Here is a 22,991-nt window from a genome sequence, read left to right as displayed (position 1 = left end):
TTCACTTATGAAAACACAAATTATCCATTTGCAAGATAAGTGTTGTAATCAGATAGCGTAACTATGTCCTCTAAAACTCATACCTGCTGGTCGAAGAGTGCCCAAAACACAGGGAGAGGCAAGTAGAGAAAGAGAACTCCAAGAGTAGCCTTTATGCCATCGATTGTCTTCTTGTCATATTTATCGTCCGCGTAGTACAGCCAGTGTTCGCGGTTTTCACCTTTCTTCTCACGCTTCAGTTTCCGCTTCCGAGAAAGAGCATGCTGCGACAGGTAACATTGTTAGTAGGAAAAATAATCGATGAATGTTTCTGTTCAGTGGCATTAGCAAGAGTCGTTAGTGGTAATTCCACTGACTACAAAGATACTTATCATAGAATATTGAAAGTCATTATATCTATTGTGGACGACGTGCTGCAACTGTGATCTCAATTGGCGGCTTTTGTAGGTACGGCAACGACCTTGCCGCAATGGTAACACCGATTCCCACCAGATCAGCGAAGTTGGGCATTGCTGGCAAGTGGGGCACACTCATTCTTTGTGATGCCAATTGAGGAGCTACTATACTGGTGTCCAAAATTAAAGCAACAAACGGCTATTTCTCCGTCCTGTGTCTAATTCACGATATAATCACACAAACTGTCAGCCAGATGTCCGTACGACAGTGTTGTGCACAGAAGACGGCATTCCGTTCAACGGAGAACCATGTCAACGATGACGTTGGGCAGTTTTGAGATGAAGTAGTATTTGCCGGATAGCCCCACATCCATAATCACTGTGTACACAGTCACAGACGGTGCAGTGTGGCACAGAGGAGGTGCCTAACAGACTCTCTGCTGTGGATGGCCATAGAAAGAAAGGAAGCACGGTAGTCGCAAACTGATGGGGCCCGATGGCTTGATGTGAATCGTTCTGTTGTTTCTCGGATGTGGCGGCAGAGACCGAAACTGCATCCTGAAGGATAAGACATGGAGGACCACGTGTGACTTCAGAACACAGGACCGTTATTTTGCTTTAAGGGCACGGCAGAACCGCCTCAATACTGCACGGTAACTGGCATGTGAGCTCGCAGTATCCACCGGACGTGTTGTCTCAGGGCAAACGATGAGCAGAAGGCTTCGGCAGAGTGGCGTTTATTGTCGGAGACCTGCTGTGCGTCTACCTCTGACGCTCCTTCACTAAAGGGAACGACTAGAGAAGAGTCTTCAACATGCCACCTGGACGGTCGAACAATGGGCCAATGCTGTTTTCACAGACGAATCCCGATTTAGTCGGGAGAGTGATTCTCGACTGATTCGTATCTGGAGGGAACGTGGAACACGATTCCGGAACCCAAACATTCTGGAAAGAGACCGATATCATGGAGGATCCCTAATGGTGTGGGCAGGGATTGTGTTTACCACTCGAACGCCTCTTCATGTAACTGTACGGATGAATCGGCAAGGTTTAAGTTCTGTCAGCTATCGTGACGAGGTCTTGGGACCTCGTTTGCCATTATTGCGAAGTGCTGTGGGTCCAGACTTCGCATTGATGGACGGTAATGCTCGACCTCATAGAGCACAGGTGGTTGATGTTTTCTTGGAAACGGAAGATATTGCACGCATGGCGTGGTCTGCTCGCTCTCTCGATTTCAATCCATAAAAGATGTCTGGAATGCACTAGGGAGACGGCTTGCATCACGGCAGCATCCACCAACCACTCTCCAAGACTGCAGGGAGAATGGCCGTTTTTGCTTCAACACGAGACTGATAATAACATTCACAGCATTCCCCGTCGTTGTCAGGCCTGTATTGCTGCTAGGGGTGGTCACATCTCATACTGAACACATTAACTAGTTATCGGAATGTGTGTGCAGTCCCATTAAGTTGGGAAAAACGAAGGACATTTTTGCCTTCTCTTATGAACGTTGCAGCCGTTTACGTTTTGTATTCTTTACATTGTTTCTACCTCACTGTCACCTGTCTATACTGCTTTGTGGCAAAATAAACCCAACCTTTCAAAATTTCCGTTTGTTACTTTAATTTTGGACACCAGTATAGATGCAGAAATGGCGGCCCACGTCATAAAAACTGACAACAGCTGGGAGAGCGGGCTGCCGACCATACACGCACACCGCCCCCCCCCCCCCCCCCCATTTCCACAACTAGTAACGCCTGTCGTCTGAGAATGGCATGGCGATCGGTAGGTAGCGTTGGGTCTTCCGAAGCCAGTTCGGACGGAATATTTTTGTAGATGCAATAAACAATTAGTCGCTATTTGAATTTGATGTGATTTACTGTACTATTAAATAGTTTTCGAGCCACTGCAGGCATCTCAAAATGTGTGTGCGTGTAAGCAGGCAACATATACATTATTAGAATGAATTCGTCAAAGAGACCTCGAGGCACTGCAATCACCACGACACTAGCTTCTAGCTATAGACACACTCCGTCTTCAGGCCAGAAGTGGCCCATCCGTACCGTCCAACCGCCGTGTCATCCTCACTGATGATGCAGATAAGAGGGGCGTGTGCTCAGCACACCGCCCTCCCGATCGTTATGATGGTTTTCTTTGACCGCAGCCGCTACTAATCAGTTGGGTAGCTCCTCAATTGGCAGCACGAGCCTGAGTGCACACCGAAAAATGGCAACAGCGCACGGCGGTCCGGATGGTCACCCATACATGTGCTGGCCATGCCTGACAGCGCTTAACTTCGGTGATCAGACGGGAACCGGTGTATCCACTGCGGTAAGGCTCTTGCCATTTCTAGCTATACGCGGTTCAGAATATAAAGTTCCTGTAACACTTCCTCTGATGACGAGCCTGCAGTCGCTTGGAAATTATGCTACTGGCCATTAAAATTGCTACACCAAGAAGAAATGCAAATGATAAATGGGTATTCATTGGACAAATATATTATATTAGAATTGACATGTGATTACATTTTCACGCAATTTGGGTGCATAGATCCTGAGAAATCAGTACATAGAACAACCACCTCTAGCCGTAATAACGGTCTTGATACTCCTGGGCATTGAATCAAAAAGAGCATGGATGGCGTGTACAGGTAGAGCTGCTCATGCAGCTTCAACACGATACCACAGTTCATCAAGAGTAGTGACAGGCATATTGTGACGAGCCAGTAGCTTGGCCATCATTGACCAGACGTTTTCAGTTGGTGAGAGATCTGGAGAATGTGCTCGCCAGGGCAGCAGTAGAACATTTTCTGTATGCAGAAAGGCCCGTACAGGACCTGCAACATGCGGTCGTGCATTATCCTGCTGAAATGAAGGGTTTCGCAGGGATCGAATGAAGGGTAGAGCAACGGGTCGGAACAGTGATACGCCAGTATCTGAAATGTAACGTCCACTGTTCAAAGTGCCGTCAATGCGAACGAGAGGTGACCGAGACGTGTAACCAATGGAACCCCATACCATCACGCCGTGTGATACGCCAGTATGGCAATGACGAATACACGCTTCCAATGTGCGTTCACCGCGATGTCGCCAAACACGGATGCGACCATCATGATGCTGTAAACAGAACCTGGATTCATCCGAAAAAATGGCGTTTTGCCATTCGTGCACCCAGGTTCGTCGTTGAGTACACCATCGCAGGCGCTCCTGTCTGTGATGCAGCGTCAAGAGTAACCGCAGCCACGGTTTCCGAGCTGATAGTCAATGCTGCTGCAAACGTCGTCGAACTGTTCGTGCAGATGGTTGTTGTCTTGCAAACGTCCGCATCTGGTGACTCAGGGATCGAGACGTGGCTGCACGATCCGTTACAGCCATGCGGATAAGATGCCTGTCATCTCGACTGCTAGTGATACGAGGCCGTTGGGATCCAGCACGGCGTTCTGTATTACTCTCCTGAAACCACCGATTCCATATTCTGTTAACAGTCATTGGATCTCAACCAACGCGATCAGCAATGTCGTGATACGATAAACCGCAGTCGCGATAGGCTACAATTCGACCTTTATCAAAGTTGGAAACGTGATGGTACGCATTTCTCCTCCTTACACGAGGCATCACAACAACGTTTCACCAGGCAACGCCGGTCAACTGCTGTTTGTGTATGAGAAATCGGTTGGAAACTTTCCTCATGTCAGCACGTTGTAGGTGTCACCACCGGCACCAACCTTGTGTGAATGCTCTGAAAAGCTATTCATTTGCGTATCACAGCATTATCTTCGTGGTGTAGTAATTTTAATGGCCAGTAGTTTAGATAATGGTACAATAAGTAGCATCAAATTCAAAAAGCGATTATTTGCATACACTGAGGTGACAAAAGGGATTAGATACCTCCTAATATTGTGTGGAACCTACTTTTGCCCGGCGTAGTCCAGCATCTCGACATGGCACGAACTCCACAAATCGTTGGAAATCTCCTGCAGAAATATCGAGCCATGCGGCCTCTATAGCTGTCCATAATTGCGAAAGTGTTGTTGCTGTAGGATTTTGTGCACGGAGCGACCTGGCTATCATGTCCCAAGTTGGACGATCTGAAGGGCGAAATGATTCGCTCGAATTGTCCAGAATGTTCTTCAAATCAATCGTGAACATTGTGGCCCGATAACATGGCGCATTGTCATCCATAAACATTCCATCGTTGTTTGGGAACATGAAGTCCATATATGGCTGCAAGTGGTCTCCAAGTAGGCGAATAGAGCCATTTCCAGTCAGTGATCGGTTCAGTTGGACCAGAGGTCCCAGTCCATTCTATGTAAACACGGCCTACATCATTACGGAGTCACCAACAGCTTACACAGTGCCCTGTTGACAACTTGGGTCCATGACTTTTATAGCACATTATCTAACGATCTTCTGCGTTTTTTGGAAATATGCTTCGTAATGGTCTCATTTGCCACTGTCAATTTTCATTGCATCTAGGTGTTTAAGTCGGAATATTTTCCAACGTTCCAACAATTAAGTATGTCATGTTTATACTTTGATAATAGTCAGTGACGACTTCCGCAGCCACTGATTAAATTACATGAAGAAATACAGCGACCAGCTAACATGTAGGCCTAACTGTATTACGCCAATTGAAGGCGGAAGAAACCACTAAACGTGTCTTGGAATAAATAAAATTAAAAAATGGGTAGTTGCTTCATTTCTTTGAGTAATGAGTGCTATTTCGTGCGAGACGAAGTAAAATTACTCTCTCTCATTTTCAAAGGCAATTAAAGAGCTTTTAGAGAAATTAATACAATTATACTTACATGAATACATTTTACTGTTTCAGCAAGAACATTTCCCTCAGCTGGTTTTATTTTGTACATTGGTTTTCCAGCGACAAAGAATACTGAAACAATAAAATTCTAAGCGTCATTTACATATCTGACTTATCCTTGATATTATACATACGTAATTACAGTATAAATACTAACCTATGAAACACAAGTACCAGCTGTACTATAGCTTTCTCTCTTTATCCTATTCACTTAAAGGTTTTAGAGTCATTTATATTTTATCTCATATTTCGTATCTTTAGTAGGAAATGAACATAATGTAATATTTCGCCAGTCTTAATTGTTTTGCTGCTGAATGTAACCTAAACAAATACAATAAGCCAATTGCAACTGTAGCAAACGGTACTTTGAATGAAGTCACTGAATGCAGCCTATAGAGACGCAGCCTTGTGTACACAGAGTGCTTCGACGAAGAAAAATGTTTAGCACATGGTTATTCTAAGGTATGCTTTCCGTACGTCTCACGTGATTATTGCAAGCACTCTGTGCAAGACACCTAATTATTGAAACTAGAATTTATCTCCCCACAAGACAGGGGAGAGTGTCATATATCGTGGTCAGAAACAGTCTGAAAACTTGTAAGGGTGTTGCAGGATAGGTTGCGCTCATAAATAATTGTTAAGAAAAACTTCGATACGTTCCGCCATTCCCGAATTAATTAGCATCAATGTTAGCCAATCGGGCCGTTGCGCTCGAAGATTCAAGCAGCCGCCACATACAGTCCGAGTCAGTCGTTCGCATGGCGTAGATGATAGCTCACCAGGCTGCTCAGCCTTTCGCTTGGGGTCGATCCTTTACTACAGTCCTATGTCCCAGTTTTGTATCGCTGTCCTGTCTGTTATAGGACACCAATCGAAGAACACGTTTTGCGATGCCGTCTCGGGTGGGATTCTTGAATTTTCAGGTGCATCGGCCTCATTGGCTAAATTCCATGTTAATTAACTGTGAACCGGCGCAACCAATCGAATTTTTTTCTTAACAATTTTTTCTCCGCACAAGCTACCCTGCAACAACCTTACACACTTTCAGACGTTTCTGACCATACTGTATAACATTTGGACTGTTGAGCCATGCTACGTCGTTATTACAGTATCTTGTACCTTGAAGCAGAAGAACATATTTTACCACGGGACATGTGATACTTGCAAAAGAACCAAATTTCATTAGTGTATCTGCATTGTTACCTGTCAGAAAAATGGAAATTTGTGTTCTACATCTACATCATACTCCGCAAGCCACCGAATGATGTGTCGCGGAGGGTACTTTCGGTACCACTATCTGATCCCTCCAACCCTGTTCCACTCGCGAATAGTGTGTTGGAAGAATGATTGTCGGTAAGCCTCTGTATTGGCTCTACTTTCTTGAATTTTCCCCTCGTGGTCAATACACGAGATGTATGTGGGGGGAAGTAATGTGTTGTCTGACTCCTCCTGAAAAGTGCTGTCCCGCAATTTCAATTGTAAATCTATCCGTGATGCACAACGCCTCTCTTGTAACGTCTGCCAGTGGAGTTTGTTTACCGTCTCCGTAACGCTCTCTCGCCAGCTAAACGATCCCGTGACGAAACGCGCCGCTCTTCGTTGGATCTTCTCTGTCTCCTCTATCAGTCCTACCTGATAGGGATCCCAGATAGATGAACAATATTCAAGAGTCGGGCGAATATGCGCCTTATAAGACGCTTCTTTCGTGGATGAGTTACATTTCCTTAAGATTCTTCCGATGACTCTGAGTCTGGTGTCTGCTTTTCTCACTGTCTGTTTTATATGGTCATTCCACTTAAGGTCGCTCTGGATAGTTACGCCTAGATATTTTACGGCAGACGCTGTCTCCAGATGTTTGTCATCAATAGTGTAGCTGTATGGTAGTGGATTTCTTTCCCTATGTATGCGCAAAATGTTACATTTATTTACGTTTAGTGTCAACTGCCAGAGTCTGCACCATTCATCAATTCTCTGCAGGTCGTTCTGCAAATTCTTACTATCCTCTGGCGTTGCTACTTTGGAATAGGCAACTGTATCATCTGCGAATAGCCTTAAAGAGCGTCCGACGCTTTCTACTAGATCATTCATATATACTGTAAACAGCTACGGTCCTATCACACTTCCCTGTGGTACTCCGGATATTACCTGTTAGTTTCCAACAACTTATATCTCAAAATGTATGTGACTTGTAATTGGTTTTTCATAATACTTTACTGAGCGAGGTGGCGCAGTGGTTAGCACACTGGACTCGCATTCGGGAGGACGACGGTTCAATCCCGTATCCGGCCATCCTGATTTAAGTTTTCCGTGATTTCCCTAAATCGTTTCAGGCAAATGCCGGGATGGTTCCTTTCACAGGGCACGGCCGACTTCCTTCCCCATCCTTCCCTAATCCGACGAGACCGATGACCTCACTGTTTGGTCTCTTCCCCCAGATCAATCCAAATCCCATTCATAATACTTTTTTTTGTAATTGGATTTTACTTGCTGATTATTGTTGTGCAGAAAGTAATAATGTAACAGACGATTAAATACTGAAGTGGCAAGATTTTCTTGATTGAAACGTTTTTAAATTTCAATAGAATATCTGTTTCTAGGTACATGATCATGTGTACCTTGAAACATGTTTTCATAACTGAAATAAATCCTAATTATTCGGAGTAAATTCTGTAATTTCAGAAAAAGACTGCAGCACTTAAAAAGTGAATGTCATAATTAAAAAATGGAATATGAAAACATATTAAACTCTATTACAGGGTTGTGCATAGGTGGAAGTATGAAAAGTATACAAAGGTAAAACAACTCTCCCCTACCGAGCGAAGTGGCCCAACGAAAAGAAACTGGACGCCCATTCGGTAAATCTGAGTTCATAATGATTAGCGTGCATCACGATTTGGCTGATACGACCCAAGCAAATGCAGGATTGTCCGCTTGAAAATAACACAGCCGATTTCGTCCAGGTCCAAACCCAATCCAAGATCGTGTTCCGTCTCTAGTGACCTCTTCATCGATGGAAAATTGAACCTTAATCTATCTTTCATTCCTCAAAATGCATTAGTTACTCCATCATCTGAGTACTATTCAGAGACAGTATTACAGCCGTGTATTCCGTTGTAGCTGCGCACGCGGTGCTACAGAGGATGCGCGAAAAATGGTTCAAATGGGTCTAAGCACTATGGGACTTAACATCTGAGGTCATCAGTCCCCTAGACTTAGAACTACGTAAACCTAACCAACCTAAGGGCATCACACACATAAATGCCCGAGGCAGGATTCGAACCTGCGACCGTAGCAACAGCGCGGTTCCGGACTGATGCGCCGAGAACCTCTCGGCCACAGCAACCGGCAGAGCATGCACGTCTGCTGTAAGTGTGGGCTGCTGTGAGCGCCCTGTCGATATGTAGTAGTAGTGGCTTTATTCATCCGTAGATTTGTTTTTACAAGGGTATAAGACATTTCAAAGTATTTCCAAGTTTAGACCAATTTAAAATAAGCTAATTCGTTCACACATACACTTACAGACTAGTTAGAGACAATCATTAGATTTATTCCTGGTATACAATCCTTTTTTTTTACAAATAACTTATACACACATTGTTTCATAACACTTCAGTCACTACACACACACACACACACACACACACACACACACACACAAACACACACACACACTGGTGATCTATGGGCCATTTTCTGTTTCGCAACTTCCCATTTGCTATCCTGAAAAACAGAGTCAGCATCCCTCTATAATGAGTGAGATGTTGAGCTCAGAAAGATGAAGAGGTGTTAGTACTGTGCTATGCATAGCTTGGGGGTAAGTTTTTCTAGAAAAGGAAAAAAAGAAGGAAAAAAACAGTGTGAAGATGTTAAGTGGAATAATATAATGTCGATCGTCTTCATATGGTCAATTCTAAAAATGACGCCGGTTGCGTAGAGCTCAAAGTTTTTTTTTTTTTTGTTTGTTTTAAATAGCAGAATTGCATGAATTATCTAACTAGAAACAACCATTCCGATTGATTGTTATTTGAAGTATGAGCCACAGTTTTTGTTTCTTTGCGTTTAGTTGCCGGCCGGTGTGTTCGTGCGGTTCTAGGCGCTTCAGTCTGGAACCGCGTGACCGCTACGGTCGCAGGTTCGAATCCTGCCGCCGGCATGGATGTGTGTGTTGTCCTTAAGTTAGTTAGGTTTAAGTAGTTCTAAGGGACTGATGACCACAGATGTTAAGTCCGTCCCATAGTGCTCAGAGCCATTTGAACCATTTTGTCTTTTTGCGTTTAATCGAATGATTAGTACAAATAGCGTGTCCTGCAATAGCCAGAAGGCTTGGTTGAGGGGAATATGCAGTTGCCAATCCGCGATGCACTTCTGAATAGTGCGCGTCGTTTGCTCTGTATACGATTAGCAGCGTTCACATGGAAACCCGCTTTGCACAGCTCTCTACATTGCCTGTGGCTAACCACAGAAGCGCGGAGATTTTCGATGATGGACGAAAGCTCACTTTAACCCTATGCTTTCTTAGCACTCGACCTACTCGTATTTTTGCTAAAACACTTCCAGAATACCGCAAGTAGGTTGTTGTCTTAAACGCTTCATCCTCTTCCGAGTTGTGCCGTTTGTACTTTTGTAGGCTCTGTATCTGTTGAGGTGAATATCCGTTTTCTAGGAATCCAGCTTAGAGGTCTAAATGCACTGCTTTTTGACGTTTGAGATGGTATGGACTCGCTGAATCAAGATCTCCAGAACGGGCGCTGTTTGTGCCAGACGGTGGCAATGGACTTTCTGAAGACCCTGATTAACCATCTCAGATGCCGATAACCTGAAAGGAGAACTGGAGCAACTCCAGACTGTGTTCCCGGAAAATGGATATTCATCTCAGCAGATACAGAGAGCGCGACAAACATACAAACGCCACAAGGAAGAGACTGAGGTCTTCACGATGAAATAACATGGCAAGCTCTTCAGATAGCCTCTTTTCATTCTTGTTCATTTCTAATTATACAAATGGAGAGGAGCTGAATTAATTCCAAGGGAGTAATGATGTCACAGTGATTGTACGAGCTGATTCAACTTTCCCTTCTTAACTTCTTGTAGTTTAAAATGGTTCTGGGTAAATTCATTTGATTTATGGGCTAACTTTGGAAGTGAAGAAAAGTGTGAATATGGCTTAGGCGACTCACTGCGAGGCCTGGCGGAACGAGGCACAGAGGAGCAGTGGACACACCGGGTTTCGCAGAAACAGAGGGAGCAGGCAGGGCGCCTGCCTCCTTGCCGGGCACTTGGAGAGCAGGTGGACAGCTGTCCTTCTATAGGATGAAGACTGAACTCTGACGAGGTGTGGTAGGCGCTCTGAGCTTTTAATTGATATATGGGGGCAGATAAACATCTCCTGACATTCCTAAAAGAAAACCCTTAACGAAACGGCAATGACCTATTAGTGGATGTACGATGGAGCGGAGTCGGCTACTAGCCCTGTAGCAAGCTTTTTCACATTTCATGGGAAGCTACCTGGTGGCAGAATGAGTACCTATGGCTGACATCGAAATAAGTGTCCAAGAAATAGCAAGGCAATCACTCAACAGAGGAAAATCCACTGGACCTGACGGGATACCAATTCGATTCTACACAGAGTACGCGAAAGAACTTGCCCCCCTTCTATCAGCCGTGTACCGTAAGTTTCTAGAGGAACGGAAGCTTCCAAATGATTGGAAAAGAGCACAGATAGTCCCAGTTTTCAAGAAGGGTCGTCGAGCAGATGCGCAAAACTATAGGCATCATGTCATTTCTGGAAACCCAGAATCTACTCTGTAGGAATCAACATGGATTCCGGAATCAGCGATCGTGTGAGACCCAACTCGCTTTATTTGTTCATGAGACACAGAAAATATTAGATACAGGCTCCCAGGTAGATGCCATTTTCCTTGACATCCGGAAGGCCTTCGATACAGTTCTGCACTGTCGCCTGATAAGCAAAGTAAGAGGCTACGGAATATCAGACAAGCTGTGTGGCTGGACTGAAGAGTTTTTAGCGAATAGAACACAGCATGTTGTTATCAATGGAGAGACGTCTACAGACGTTACAGTAACCTCTGGCTTACCACAGGGGAGTGTTAGGGGACCATTGCTTTTCACAATATGTATAAATGACCTAGTAGATAGTGTCGGAAGTTCCATGCGGCTTTTCGCGGATGATGCTGTAGTATACAGAGAAGTTGCAGTATTAGAAAATTGCAGCGAAATGCAGGAAGATCTGCAGCGGATAGGCACTTGGTGCAGGGAGTGGTAACTGACCCTTAACATAGACAAATGTAATTTATTGCGAATACATAGAAAGAAGGATCCTTTATTGTATGATTATATGATAGCGGAATAAACACTGGTAGTAGTTACTTCTGTAAAATATCCCGGAGTATGCGTGCGGAACGATTTGAAGTGGAATGATCATATAAAATTAATTGTTGGTAAGGCGGGTGCCAGGTTGAGATTAATTGGGAGAGTCCTTAGAAAATGAAGTCCATCAACAAAGGAAGTGGCTTACAAAACACTCGTTCGACCTATACTTGAGTATTGCTCATAAGTGTGGGATCCGTACCAGCTCGGGTTGACAGAGGAGATAGAGAAGATCCAAAGATGAGCGGCGCGTTTGGTCACAGGGTTATTTGGTAAGCATGATAGCGTTACGGAGATGTTTAGCAAACTCAAGTGGCAGACTCTTCAAGAGAGGCGCTCTGCATCGCGGTGTAGCTTGCCGTCCAGGTTTCGAGAGGGTGCGTTTCTGGATGAGGTATCGAATATATTGCTTCCCCCTACTCATACCTCCCGAGGAGATCACGAATGTAAAATTAGAGAGATTCGAGCGCGCACGGTGGCTTTCCGGCAGTCGTTCTTCCCGCGAACCATACGCGAGTGGAACAGGAAAGGGAGGTAATGACAGTGGCACGAAAAGTGCCCTCCAGCACACACCGTTGGGTGGCTTGCGGAGTATAAATGTAGATGTAGATGTAGAGTGTTAGTAGCGGCGTCGAGAAGATGTAACACTCCGTGGGAAGCATTTTAGAAGAGAGGGGATGAAATTCGATTCATTGCCTTGTTGACTTTTCGCCGTGTCTGGGTTTGAAATGTTGTCAAAGAAACATTTACACCATTGACGGGCTGTAGCAACTTTAAAGAGAATTAGTGGTCGCATTTTGTTGGCAGGACGACAGGAGTAATCCTCTGGAAGGAGACTGGGAAAACAGAGAGATGCAGATAGTCGCTTACAGAGGGAGAAGAGACGCGGAAGTTAGAGGAGTTCTGGGGAAGAAGTGACGAACAGGTGAAAGAGGTTAAGTTGCGGCTGCGTTCTTAAGTCACAGAGTCACTGTGTCTCCACTCTGTACTCAGTACATTGAAGATTATGGTTGGTATTGTTTACAGATCAGCCGTATTAGGGCAAGCGAGGGTATTGTAGTTCAATATTTGCCGGTGCCTCCTCAGGCCTTTCGGACTAATGTGTGTTGGTTTCAGACAAACAGTCACTGTGATCGTCATAGACGGGTTACTGTACTTACTTCACAGAATTAGATCCGAGATTTTATGCATCTTCATCCATTTTCAGTAACTTTGCCTCTTCACTGCATTAGTTTGCATTTCTCCTAGTAACGTACCTTTTGTAAAGTTCTTGTCCTCATAATTGTTTTGTTACATCATTTTTCATAATACTCTAATAATAAACCACAGTATTGCTTAAATGTTGCGTTTATTATCACAATCTTTTCCTTTAAATGATAAATATGTCAATTCCCCACCTTCAGATTCAATGCTAGGGTCAATAAATTAAAGTGCTAGTAATTCCGTTGCGTACCATACATAAAATTCAACGCTGGATCTCAAACGTCTGCCCCTTTCATGATTAATTTCAGATTCAGCTAGATTTCACATTCTCACTCAGGCAGGGTTTTGCAAAGACAGCCTACCTGCGATGTATTGGACACATTTATGCGAAAACAGACAGTGTACTAAGAAAACGTAAGGTTAAAGTGATCTTTCGTCCTTCATCAAAAATCTCGGAGTTTCTGGGCCCAGTCAAAGACAACTGTGGGCTGCGCAAGGTCGGTGTTTGTAAGATTCTGTGAGTGTGCTGTAAACCGAACATAGGGCACGACACGCACTATTCAGAAGCGCATCAACACCAGCTCCATCCTCCGCTCCTCCAAGACAGAAAATCCGCTATCGAAGAACATATTGTTTCTGCTGGTAATTCGATGAAACATAATGAAACAAAAACTGTGTCCATGCTTCAAATGATAACTGGAAACACGACTGTCTGAGGTTTTTATCAATCGGATCGGCGGTTTATATTTGTATAATGCATGGAACGTCGTGCTCTACGTAGTCAGCGTCGTTCTGTGATTTTACCACGTGATATCGTAGAGGGCACTCACAGCAGCGCACAGGCTTGCAGCAGACAATCATGCTCCGTAACACCGCGTGCGCAGCCGCTACTGGATACACCACGCATGCGCTGGCTCGGTTTAAACATTGGAGCCGAGTGTACTTTCGCCAGTATACACCTGAAGCTGGCCAGAAGACTGTGCGCCGAAATATCGCGTCAACAACATATTAACATCCGGCAGTTCTCCAAAAATTCCACGGAGTAGTTTATATACCAGAGAAGTCTTAAATTTCACATAACCAAATTTTCTTCTAAATTCGTTTTTTCTGGGTGATGAGTAATGCAGACTTCAGACAAGATAACAATAGCTAGATTTGGGCACATACCGGGTGATCAAAAAGTCAGTGTAAATTCGAAAACTTAATAAACCACGGAATAATGTAGATAGACAGGTAAGAATTGACATACATGTTTTGAATGTCATGGGGTTTTATTATAACAAAAAAAGGTATTGCTAGACGTGTGAAAGATCTCTTGTGCGCGTCGTTTGGTGATGATCGTGTGCTCAGCCGCCACTTTCATCATGCTTGGCCTCCCAGGTCTCCAGATCTCAGTCCGTGCGATTATTGGCTTTGGGGTTACCTGAAGTCGCAAGTGTATCGTGATCGACCGACATCTCTAGGGATGCTGAAAGACAACATCCGACGCCAATGCCTCACCATAACTCCGGACATGCTTTACAGTGCTGTTCACAACTTTATTCCTCGACTACAGCTATTGTTGAGGAATGATGGTGGATATATTGAGCATTTCCTGTAAAGAACATAATTTTTGCTTTGTCTTACTTTGTTATGCTAATTATTGCTATTCTGATCAGATGAAGCGCCATCTGTCGGACATTTTTTGAACTTCTGTATTTTTTCGGTTCTACATTATTCCGTGATTTATACAGTTTTCAAATTTATACTGACTTTTTGATCACCCGGTATATCAAATGGGAGCTTAGTCATTTCCTTGGTGCGTATCATACTGTTTCCAGTCATGTTTTAATTTCGTTTACTAGTAACAAATGCAGAAAGTGAGCAACTGGATAGGCGGCGTACATTTATTCTGTATAATATCGATCTCAAGAAACAGTCTTCCAGCACCATAACGACCGCATGTTGGGTAGTCAATGTGTTATTAGATTTGTAGTATTACTAAAAATTTATGCTCATTTTAGCGTCATCCAGCACTTTATTGAATTACTGAGAGAAGTTTTGCGGTGGATGACAAAGGGGTCCTATTCAGAAGTAGCAGAGTTCACATCTCCACCGTTTGACCAGATTCATAATTTCTATCGGGTTCCTAAATAACTTCAGGTAAGCATTGGGATGATTCGCATGAATATGTGCATCGATTTCGCTCCTAATCCTATTCCTCTTGAGCTAATACTTCATCTCTTAATGTTAAACTAAAACCTTTTTCCCGACCAGCATGCTATTTGTTCTTCCAAAATCGGTCGATATCCTGAAGAACACATAACCAGCAACTACAGTTTGTATTATTATACACAATCCATGAAAATAAGGAAATTACTGAAATGCTCAGTAAATGTTTAATCTCGTTCATTTGTGAATTCATGGTTTACATTATGAAATGAAAGAAAGTTCTTGGAATATATTTTAGGACTTTTGCTTATTTTTTAATACTGAATTCGTACTTCTAACGTAATGACAGGCTAATGAAAATATGAAATATGGCTTACAGTTAAGTGCGTACCATTTCTAAGTTGACTGCACACCTAGACAATTACAATAAAGCACAGTGTGTATTTTAGCAAGACAATGATACAGACCTGAAAAATGTATTTGCCGAATAGGGACTATAATGAAATGATAATGGTGAGACATCGAGGACATTTGAGTGCTACATGAAGTACTGAATAGCCATTTTGAACCAAGAGAGAACAAAATTAAAGCTACAGATATCCAACAGTCACTGAGAGTCAACACGGAAAGGCTAATCACAATTGTCGTTTAGAGAGTCTTCTTACTGGGGTATTTTGCAAGCATATGTAAAGTTATATATAAATAGTACAAAGAAAAAAATAACTTCTTTGGTCATTCTGGAAGAACAAAATGTTCAACTGACGGTAATCTGCTTTGAAAGGAACAGAAATTGAAATGAGTAACCTAGAAACTGCTGTTTGAGTTATTTTCAAAATTAACAGTTTCAAGAAGAGTAACTCATCAGATCTGACCTTACCTGTTGCGACGATCATGAGAATGGCTGGAATACCAAAAGCGAGAGAGTAGCAGCTGTCGTGTCCGAGGCACGTTACGTCCTCTCTCAGAATTGGTGTGATGAATGTCGACACCAGGCTTCCAGCGTTAACAGAGAAATAGAACACTGAGAAGAATTGAGCCAACTGCTTCTCTTGTTCCGGAAGCACGAACTGGTCTCCTCCGAAAGCAGAAACGCACGGCTTTATGCCTCCAGTTCCCACGGAAATGAGAAAGAGTCCTAACATGCTTATGGCCCTGAAAATAATTAAAAAGTAGCTCAGAAAAGTAATACCATAGAACTGTTGAAGAGCCTAAACATACGTTTATTTCCAATGCATATACTGTCAAATAAAGGGGAAATAAAATAGAAACGCTAACATATTTCGCTTGCGGCGTGCACTGCAGCTGTAGCGGTTATAAAGCTAAGTACTGACAAACTTATTTGTGCTATGTAATACAGTTATTAAATTTAATAGTTTTCAGCCGCGTTGCGTGACGTTTGTGGCGCAATAACGACTTCATAAACTTTTGTCACTCATGCAAAAATTCCTGTAGTAGTTGGTGTTGGAGGTGCACCTTTTTTTAGATTGAAGTCAGCTGATAGGTATACCTGCTTAAAGGAAGTCCTTCTAACTAAGAGCTCACATTCCGAGGATGTCATGTTTCCAAGTAGAGAAGGAATTTGCATATTTCATCAAAATATAAGAGGTATTAGAGATAAAGTTAGTGAACTGCTTATAGATGTTGACTATGAAATTATTGGTATATCAGAGCACCACTTAAATAATCTGACAATTCAGAGGCATCCTTTACCAGGCTACAGAAGAGCTGGCTGTTTCTCAACGAGTTCCTTGTGGGGTGGGGGAGTGGCTCTGTACGTAAAAAACAGTATTCCATTTGAGTCCATAGACGTATCACGACACTGCACTGAGCAGATACTTGACTGTTGTATAGCGGTAGTTGAATTTAGTGAAACTAAACTTCTAATTGTTGTTGTTTGTAGGTCCCATAACTCCTACTTCAGAGCATTTCTGCTCAAGCTAAAGAGGTTTCTTGATTCACTTTGTAGGAAGTACAGAAACTAGTTACATGTGGTGACTTCAATATAAATTTTGTATATGATTGTGCAAGAAAAAGGATGTTGGTAGATCTCCTAAATTCATATGATCTGATGCAAACTGTGTTTTTTCCAACTAGGGTGCAGGGGAACAGTAGCACAGCCATAGACAATATTTTTATTCATTCCATTACTAGATGGGTATTCTGTTAGTAAAAGCGTGACTGGCCTTTCAGACCTTAACACTAAAAGGCTTTTGTACTCAAACCAATGTCATACTCAATTACAAACTATGTAGGAAAGTTAATTCAACAGCAATAGAGAGTTTCTTAAACCTTGTCAAGGAACAAGAGTGGCAAGATGTTTATAGTGCCGATAACATAGATGATAAATGCAATGCTTTCCTTAACACATTTCTCATGCTCTTTGAGATTTGCGTTCCATTAGAACATTCTAAATGGGGCACTAGCCGTAATGGGCAGCCCGGGTGGCTGACTGGTGGGATAAAGATAACATGTAGAGCAAAGTGGGAATTATATCAAATTGTTAGAAGTAGTCACAATCAAGTTACAGTAGCCGATTACAAACAATATTGTAAGGTGCTTAGAAATGTTGTCAGGAAGGCAAAGAGTATATGGTATGCAAATAGAATAACTAATTCACAGGATAAAATTAAAACCATATTGTCAGTGGTGAAGGAAGTGTCTGGTCAGCAGCACAAGGTCGACGATATAAAGTCAGTTCGCAGTAAAAATATTTCTGTTACTGATAAATCAGATATATGTACAGTATTTAACAATCATTTTCTGAGCATAGCTGGTGAATTAAATAAAAATTTAGTTTCTACAGGAAATCATAAAGCTTTCTTGGGAAATGCCTTTCCGAGATTGATGTCTGACATACTCCTATGTGATACAGAGGATGGAGTGTCTAGCAGAATATTAAAGTACTGTGCTGCACATGTTAGCCCTGTATTTAGCCATACTTGTAATTATTCCTTTAGGAATGGTCAGTTTCCTGAGCGATTAAAGTACTCAGTAGTAAAGCCGCTTTATAAAAAGGGAGAAAGGGATAATGTAGATAATTTTAGACCTACTTCTATGCCATCAGTGTTTGCAAAAGTTATTGAAAAGGCTATGTATGTAAGGATAATTGATCATTTTATATCACACGATTTGCTATAAAATGTGCAATTCGGCTTTAGAAGTCGTTTAACAACTGAATATGCTGTATTCTCCTTTCTCAGTGAGGTACTGGATAGGTTAAACAAAAGGTTTCGAACACTTGGCATATTTTTTGATTTACCTAAGGCGTTTGATTGTGTTGATCACAAAATATTCCTCCAGAAGTTGGACCATTATGGAATACAGGGAGTAGTTCACAATTGGTTCACCTCTTACTTTAGCAACAGGCAGCAAACGGTCATTATTCACAATGTTGATAATGGCTGTGATGTGGGGTCGGAGTGGGGTACTGTCAAGTGGGGGGTGCCCCAGGGATCAGCGTTGGGGCTACTCCTGTTTCTTATTTATATAAATGATATGCCCTCTAATATTATGAGTAAATCTAAAAAATTTCTGTTTGCTGATTACACTTTTTTTAAAGTTTACGTGTGACGAGGGCCTCCCATCGGGTAGACCACTCGCTTGGTGCAAGTCTTTCGATTTGACGCCACTTCGGCGAATTGCGCGTCGATGGGGATGAAATGATGATGATTAGGACAACACAACACCCGTCTTTGAGCGGATAAAATGTCCGACCCAGCCGGGAATCGAACCCGGGCCCTTAGGATTGACAGTCTGTCGCGCTGACCATTTTTTTTTTTTATCTCATTTCGTTCGTTGGATCTGCTCGGAGCGGACGTCGCAAGACACTCGTTTCAGTTCGTCTTTGATCAATTACCTCAGTTTTTTTATTACAGAGGGTAGCTAAACCCTCTGACCACCCACTCAGCTACCGGGGGCTAACTGCTGATAACACTAGCTTGGTAGTAAAGGATGCTGCGTGCAACATTGGCTCGGTTTCAAATAGTGCAGTACATGATCTCAGTTCATGGTTTGTAGAAAATAAACTAACGCTAAATTACATTAAGACTCAGTTTTTACGGTTTCTAACACACAATTCAACAAAACCTGACGTTATAAATTCCACAGAATGGGCAAATAGTGAAATTGAACAGTTCAAATTTCAAGGTGTTCAGATAGATAGTAAGCTGTCGTGGAAAGTTCACGTTCAGGATCTTATTCAAAGACTTAATACAGCCATTTTTACTATTCGAACGGTATCAGAAGTGAGTCATCGTTCGACACGAAAATTAGTCTACTTTGCTTATTGTAATTCGCTATTGCCGTATGGTATTATATTTTGGGGTAACTCTTCTCATTCTAAAAGGATATTTTTGACTCAGAAACGGGCGGTTCGGGCAATAAGTGGTGTTAGTTCACGAACCTCTTGTCGACCTCTGTTCAAGAGTCTGGGTATTTTGACATTGGCCTCTCAATATGTATATTCCTTATTGTCGTTTCTTGTTACCAATCTTAGTTTATTCCCAAGAATAAGCAGCTTTCACTCGGTTAATACTCGGCAGAAGTCAAACCGGCATTTGGATCGAACTTCCTTAAATCTTGTGCAAAAAGGTGTGCAGTATACTGCTGCATCCATTTTCAATAAACTGCCACTCGAATTCAAAAATGTTAGCAGTAATCCACTCGCTTTCAAATCGAAACTGAAGAGTTTCCTCATGTTTCACTCCTTGTATTCTATCGAGGAGTTCCTTGAAAAATAAAGCTGAGTTTTATTGTACTGCTGATAGCGTTTACTTAAACTTATGGACTGACTTTTTTAAGGTTCATGAACATTTGTTTTTATCTGTTATTACGTTTATGTTTTAATTTAATGTACTGACACGTTCCAGGACCTTGGAGATTTGCTCCTCAATTTGGTCCTACGGAACTTGACGTGTAAATAAATAAATAAATAAATAAATTACTTCAGTCTATGCCATATGGGATCTTTTGTTGTTTAACTCATCAACCCAAGATAAAGTTCTCCAAGTCCAAATGTAACCTGCAGAGGTCTGTTCAAGGAATTGGGGATGCTATAGTGCGCATGATTTACGACGGCGGCCGAGTTTATTTTCGTTCTGCACATTTGACGTCACAAAACACAGTCAGCCAATGAACAGAGACGACGTTGCTAGAGCTCGACTGCAGTGCAGAGCACGGACGAGTGGCTTCGGTTTGAGAAACTTTCAGTCATAAATAAAGTAATTGAAGAAAAGCAATGTCTTGATAGTAGACTTTCTTTTATAGAAAGTTTGGAAAAAGCATTCTTTATATCAGTTGCTTCATATTCTATTAATTAATTAAACGAAACAAGCAATAAGCCTCCTAATTCAGGCGATAGCTAGGAAAGGTGTTTGTATCATTCTCACGAACCGCTTTTTTGCAATAAAGAACAGCGGTAATTGTTTATTTCCTATTGTACTTCGACGAAACGTGAGTAATTCATAGTCATACCAACAGTGTTTGTCGGTATCTTGCGCGATATTGTAGAGTTCTCCAGGAATCATATTGAACAATGGGCTGCGTCAGCATAATGGTTAAGGTATTTGGCTGCAAAGTGAAAGGTTCTGAGTTCAAACCTTATTCTGTGCTTAATATTTTCTTTATTCAAAAACAATATCGAAGTGTCTTACTTCATAAATTTTATTCGTTTGAATGTAATTTTTTGAAATTTCTAGTGCTTTGTCTCTTCATTATAATCATAATAAGTTTTCGGTTTTTTCTAATTTTGTCCTCCAATATTTCTTTTCACAGAAATTAAAAACAATGAGAAAGCACACCAACAATATTCATGTTATCTCTTTTGTGTGTATATCTTCTCTTCCGCACTCGCTGTTTTACTATTCATATTGAGAAATATTCTTTTGCGAGAGTATTAAAAGTATTATTTAGAGCAGAATTTCAGCTCATACGTTGCCGAGCTACTTGATTGTCTGACGCAATTCTTTGCTTCGCTGCTTTGGCAACATCATCATATTCAATGTTTTCGTCGACTGATCTATGTTTTGGCAAGTATTTGCTGTCCGTTGTGACAAACACAAATTGTTTGTGCACTGCGCCTCACTGACAATATATTTTAGTTTCTATGTTTTATTACATCCACAATTCAGTTTTGTGCACTTCGCCAATTTTGTTTTAATCAGATCTGACCTCTATGAGGATGTCCTCATCGAAACTGATATCAGTGACCATAAGGAGGTTGTCCCCCCATGAACCATGGACCTTGCCGTTGGTGGGGAGGCTTGCGTGCCTCAACGATACAGATAGCCATAGCATAGGTGCAACCACAACGGAGGGGTATCTGTTGAGATTCCAGACAAACGTGTGATTCCTGAAGAGGGGCAGCAGCCTTTTCAGTAGTTGCAGGGGCAACAGTCTGGATGATTGACTGATCTGGCCCTGTAACACTAACCAAAACAGCAAGGCTGTTTTGGTACTGCGAACCGCTGAAAGCAAGGGTAAACTACAGCGGTAATTTTTCCCGAGGGCATGCAGCTTTACTGTATGATTAAATGATGATGGCGTCCTCTTGGGTAAAATATTCCGGAGGTAAAGTAGTCCCCCATTGGGATCTCCGGGAGGGGACTACTCAAGAGGACATCGTTATCAGAAGAAAGAAAACTGGCATTCTACGGATCGGAGTGTGGAATGACAGATCACTTAATCGGGTAGCTAGGTTAGAAAATTTAAAAAGGGAAATGGATAGGTTAAAGTTAGATATAGTGGGAATCAGTGAAGTTCGGTGGCAGAAGGAACAAGACTTTTGGTCAGGTGAATACAGGATTATAAATACAAAATCAAATAGGAGTAATGTAGGAGTAGGTTTAATAATGAATAAAAAAATAGGAGTGCGAGTAAGCTACTACAAACAGCATAGTGAACGCATTATTGTGGCCAAGATAGACACGAAGCCCACGCCTCCTACAGTAGTACAAGTTTATATGCCAACTAGCTCTGCAGATGATGTAGAAATTGATGAAATGTATGATGAGATAAAAGAAATTATTGAGGTAGAGAAGGGAGATGAAAATTTAATAGTCATGGGTGACTGGAATTCGACAGTAGGAAAAGGAAGAGAAGGAAACGTAGTAGGAGAATATGGATTGGGGGTAAGGAATGAAAGAGGAAGCCGCCTGGTAGAATTTTACACAGAGCATAACTTAATCATAGCTAACAATTGGTTCAAGAATCATAAAAGAACGTTGTATACATGGAAGAACCCTGGAGATGCTAAAAGGTTTCAGATAGATTATATAATGGAAAGACAGAGATTTAGGAAGCAGATTTAACACCGTAAGGCATTTCCAGGGACAGATGTGGACTCTGACCACAATCTATTGGTTATGAACTGTAGATTAAAACTGAAGAAACTGCAAAAAGGTGGGAATTTAAGGAAATGGCACCTGGATAATCTGAAAGAACCAGAGGTTGTACAGAGTTTCAGGGAGAGCATAAGGGACCAATTGACAGGAATGGGGGAAAGAAATACAGTAGAAGAACAATGAATAGCTTTGAGGAATGAAATAGTGAAGGCAGCAGAGGATCAAGTAGGTAAAAAGACGAGGGCTAGTAGACATCCTTGGGTAACAGAAGAGATACTGAATTTAATTGATGAAAGGAGAAAATACAAAAATGCAGCAAGTGAAGCAGGAAAAAAGAAATACAAACATCTCAAAAATGAGATCGACAGGAAGTGCAAAATGGCTAAGCAGGGATGGCTAGAGGACAAATGTAGAGGCTTATCTCATGAGGGGTAAGACGGATATTGCCTACAGGAAAATTAAAGAGACCTTCGGCGACAAGAGAACCACTTGCACGAATGTCAACTCAGATGGAAACCCATTTCTAAGCAAAGAAGGGAAAGCAGAAAAATGGAAGAAGTATATAGAGGGTCGATACAGGGGTGATGTTCTTGAGGACAACATTATGGAAATGGAAAAAGAGGTAGATGAAGATGAAGTGGGAGATATGAAACTGCGTGACGACTTTCACAGAGCACTGAAAGACCTAAGTCGAAAC

The 22,991-nt window shown here is 42.1% G+C and overlaps 1 protein-coding gene and 1 pseudogene across 1 annotated transcript in view; both read right to left on the bottom strand.

Moving 5' to 3' along the window:
- Positions 1-22,991, bottom strand: part of LOC124796065 (solute carrier family 15 member 1-like) — a 230,829-nt gene that overhangs the window by 49,321 nt on the left and 158,517 nt on the right. The window contains exons 5-7 of the mRNA XM_047260152.1: positions 15,832-16,106; positions 5,203-5,285; positions 84-263 (exon numbers count right to left, since the gene is read on the bottom strand). Of these exons, the coding sequence (XP_047116108.1) occupies positions 84-263; positions 5,203-5,285; positions 15,832-16,106 (538 nt within the window). The remainder of the gene's footprint in view (positions 1-83; positions 264-5,202; positions 5,286-15,831; positions 16,107-22,991) is intronic.
- Positions 2,623-2,740, bottom strand: LOC124796488 (annotated as a pseudogene).

The sequence above is a fragment of the Schistocerca piceifrons genome, chromosome 4 (assembly GCF_021461385.2).
Source record: "Schistocerca piceifrons isolate TAMUIC-IGC-003096 chromosome 4, iqSchPice1.1, whole genome shotgun sequence".
NCBI lineage: Eukaryota > Metazoa > Arthropoda > Insecta > Orthoptera > Acrididae > Schistocerca > Schistocerca piceifrons.
This window is presented reverse-complemented; position numbering and strand designations above follow the sequence as displayed.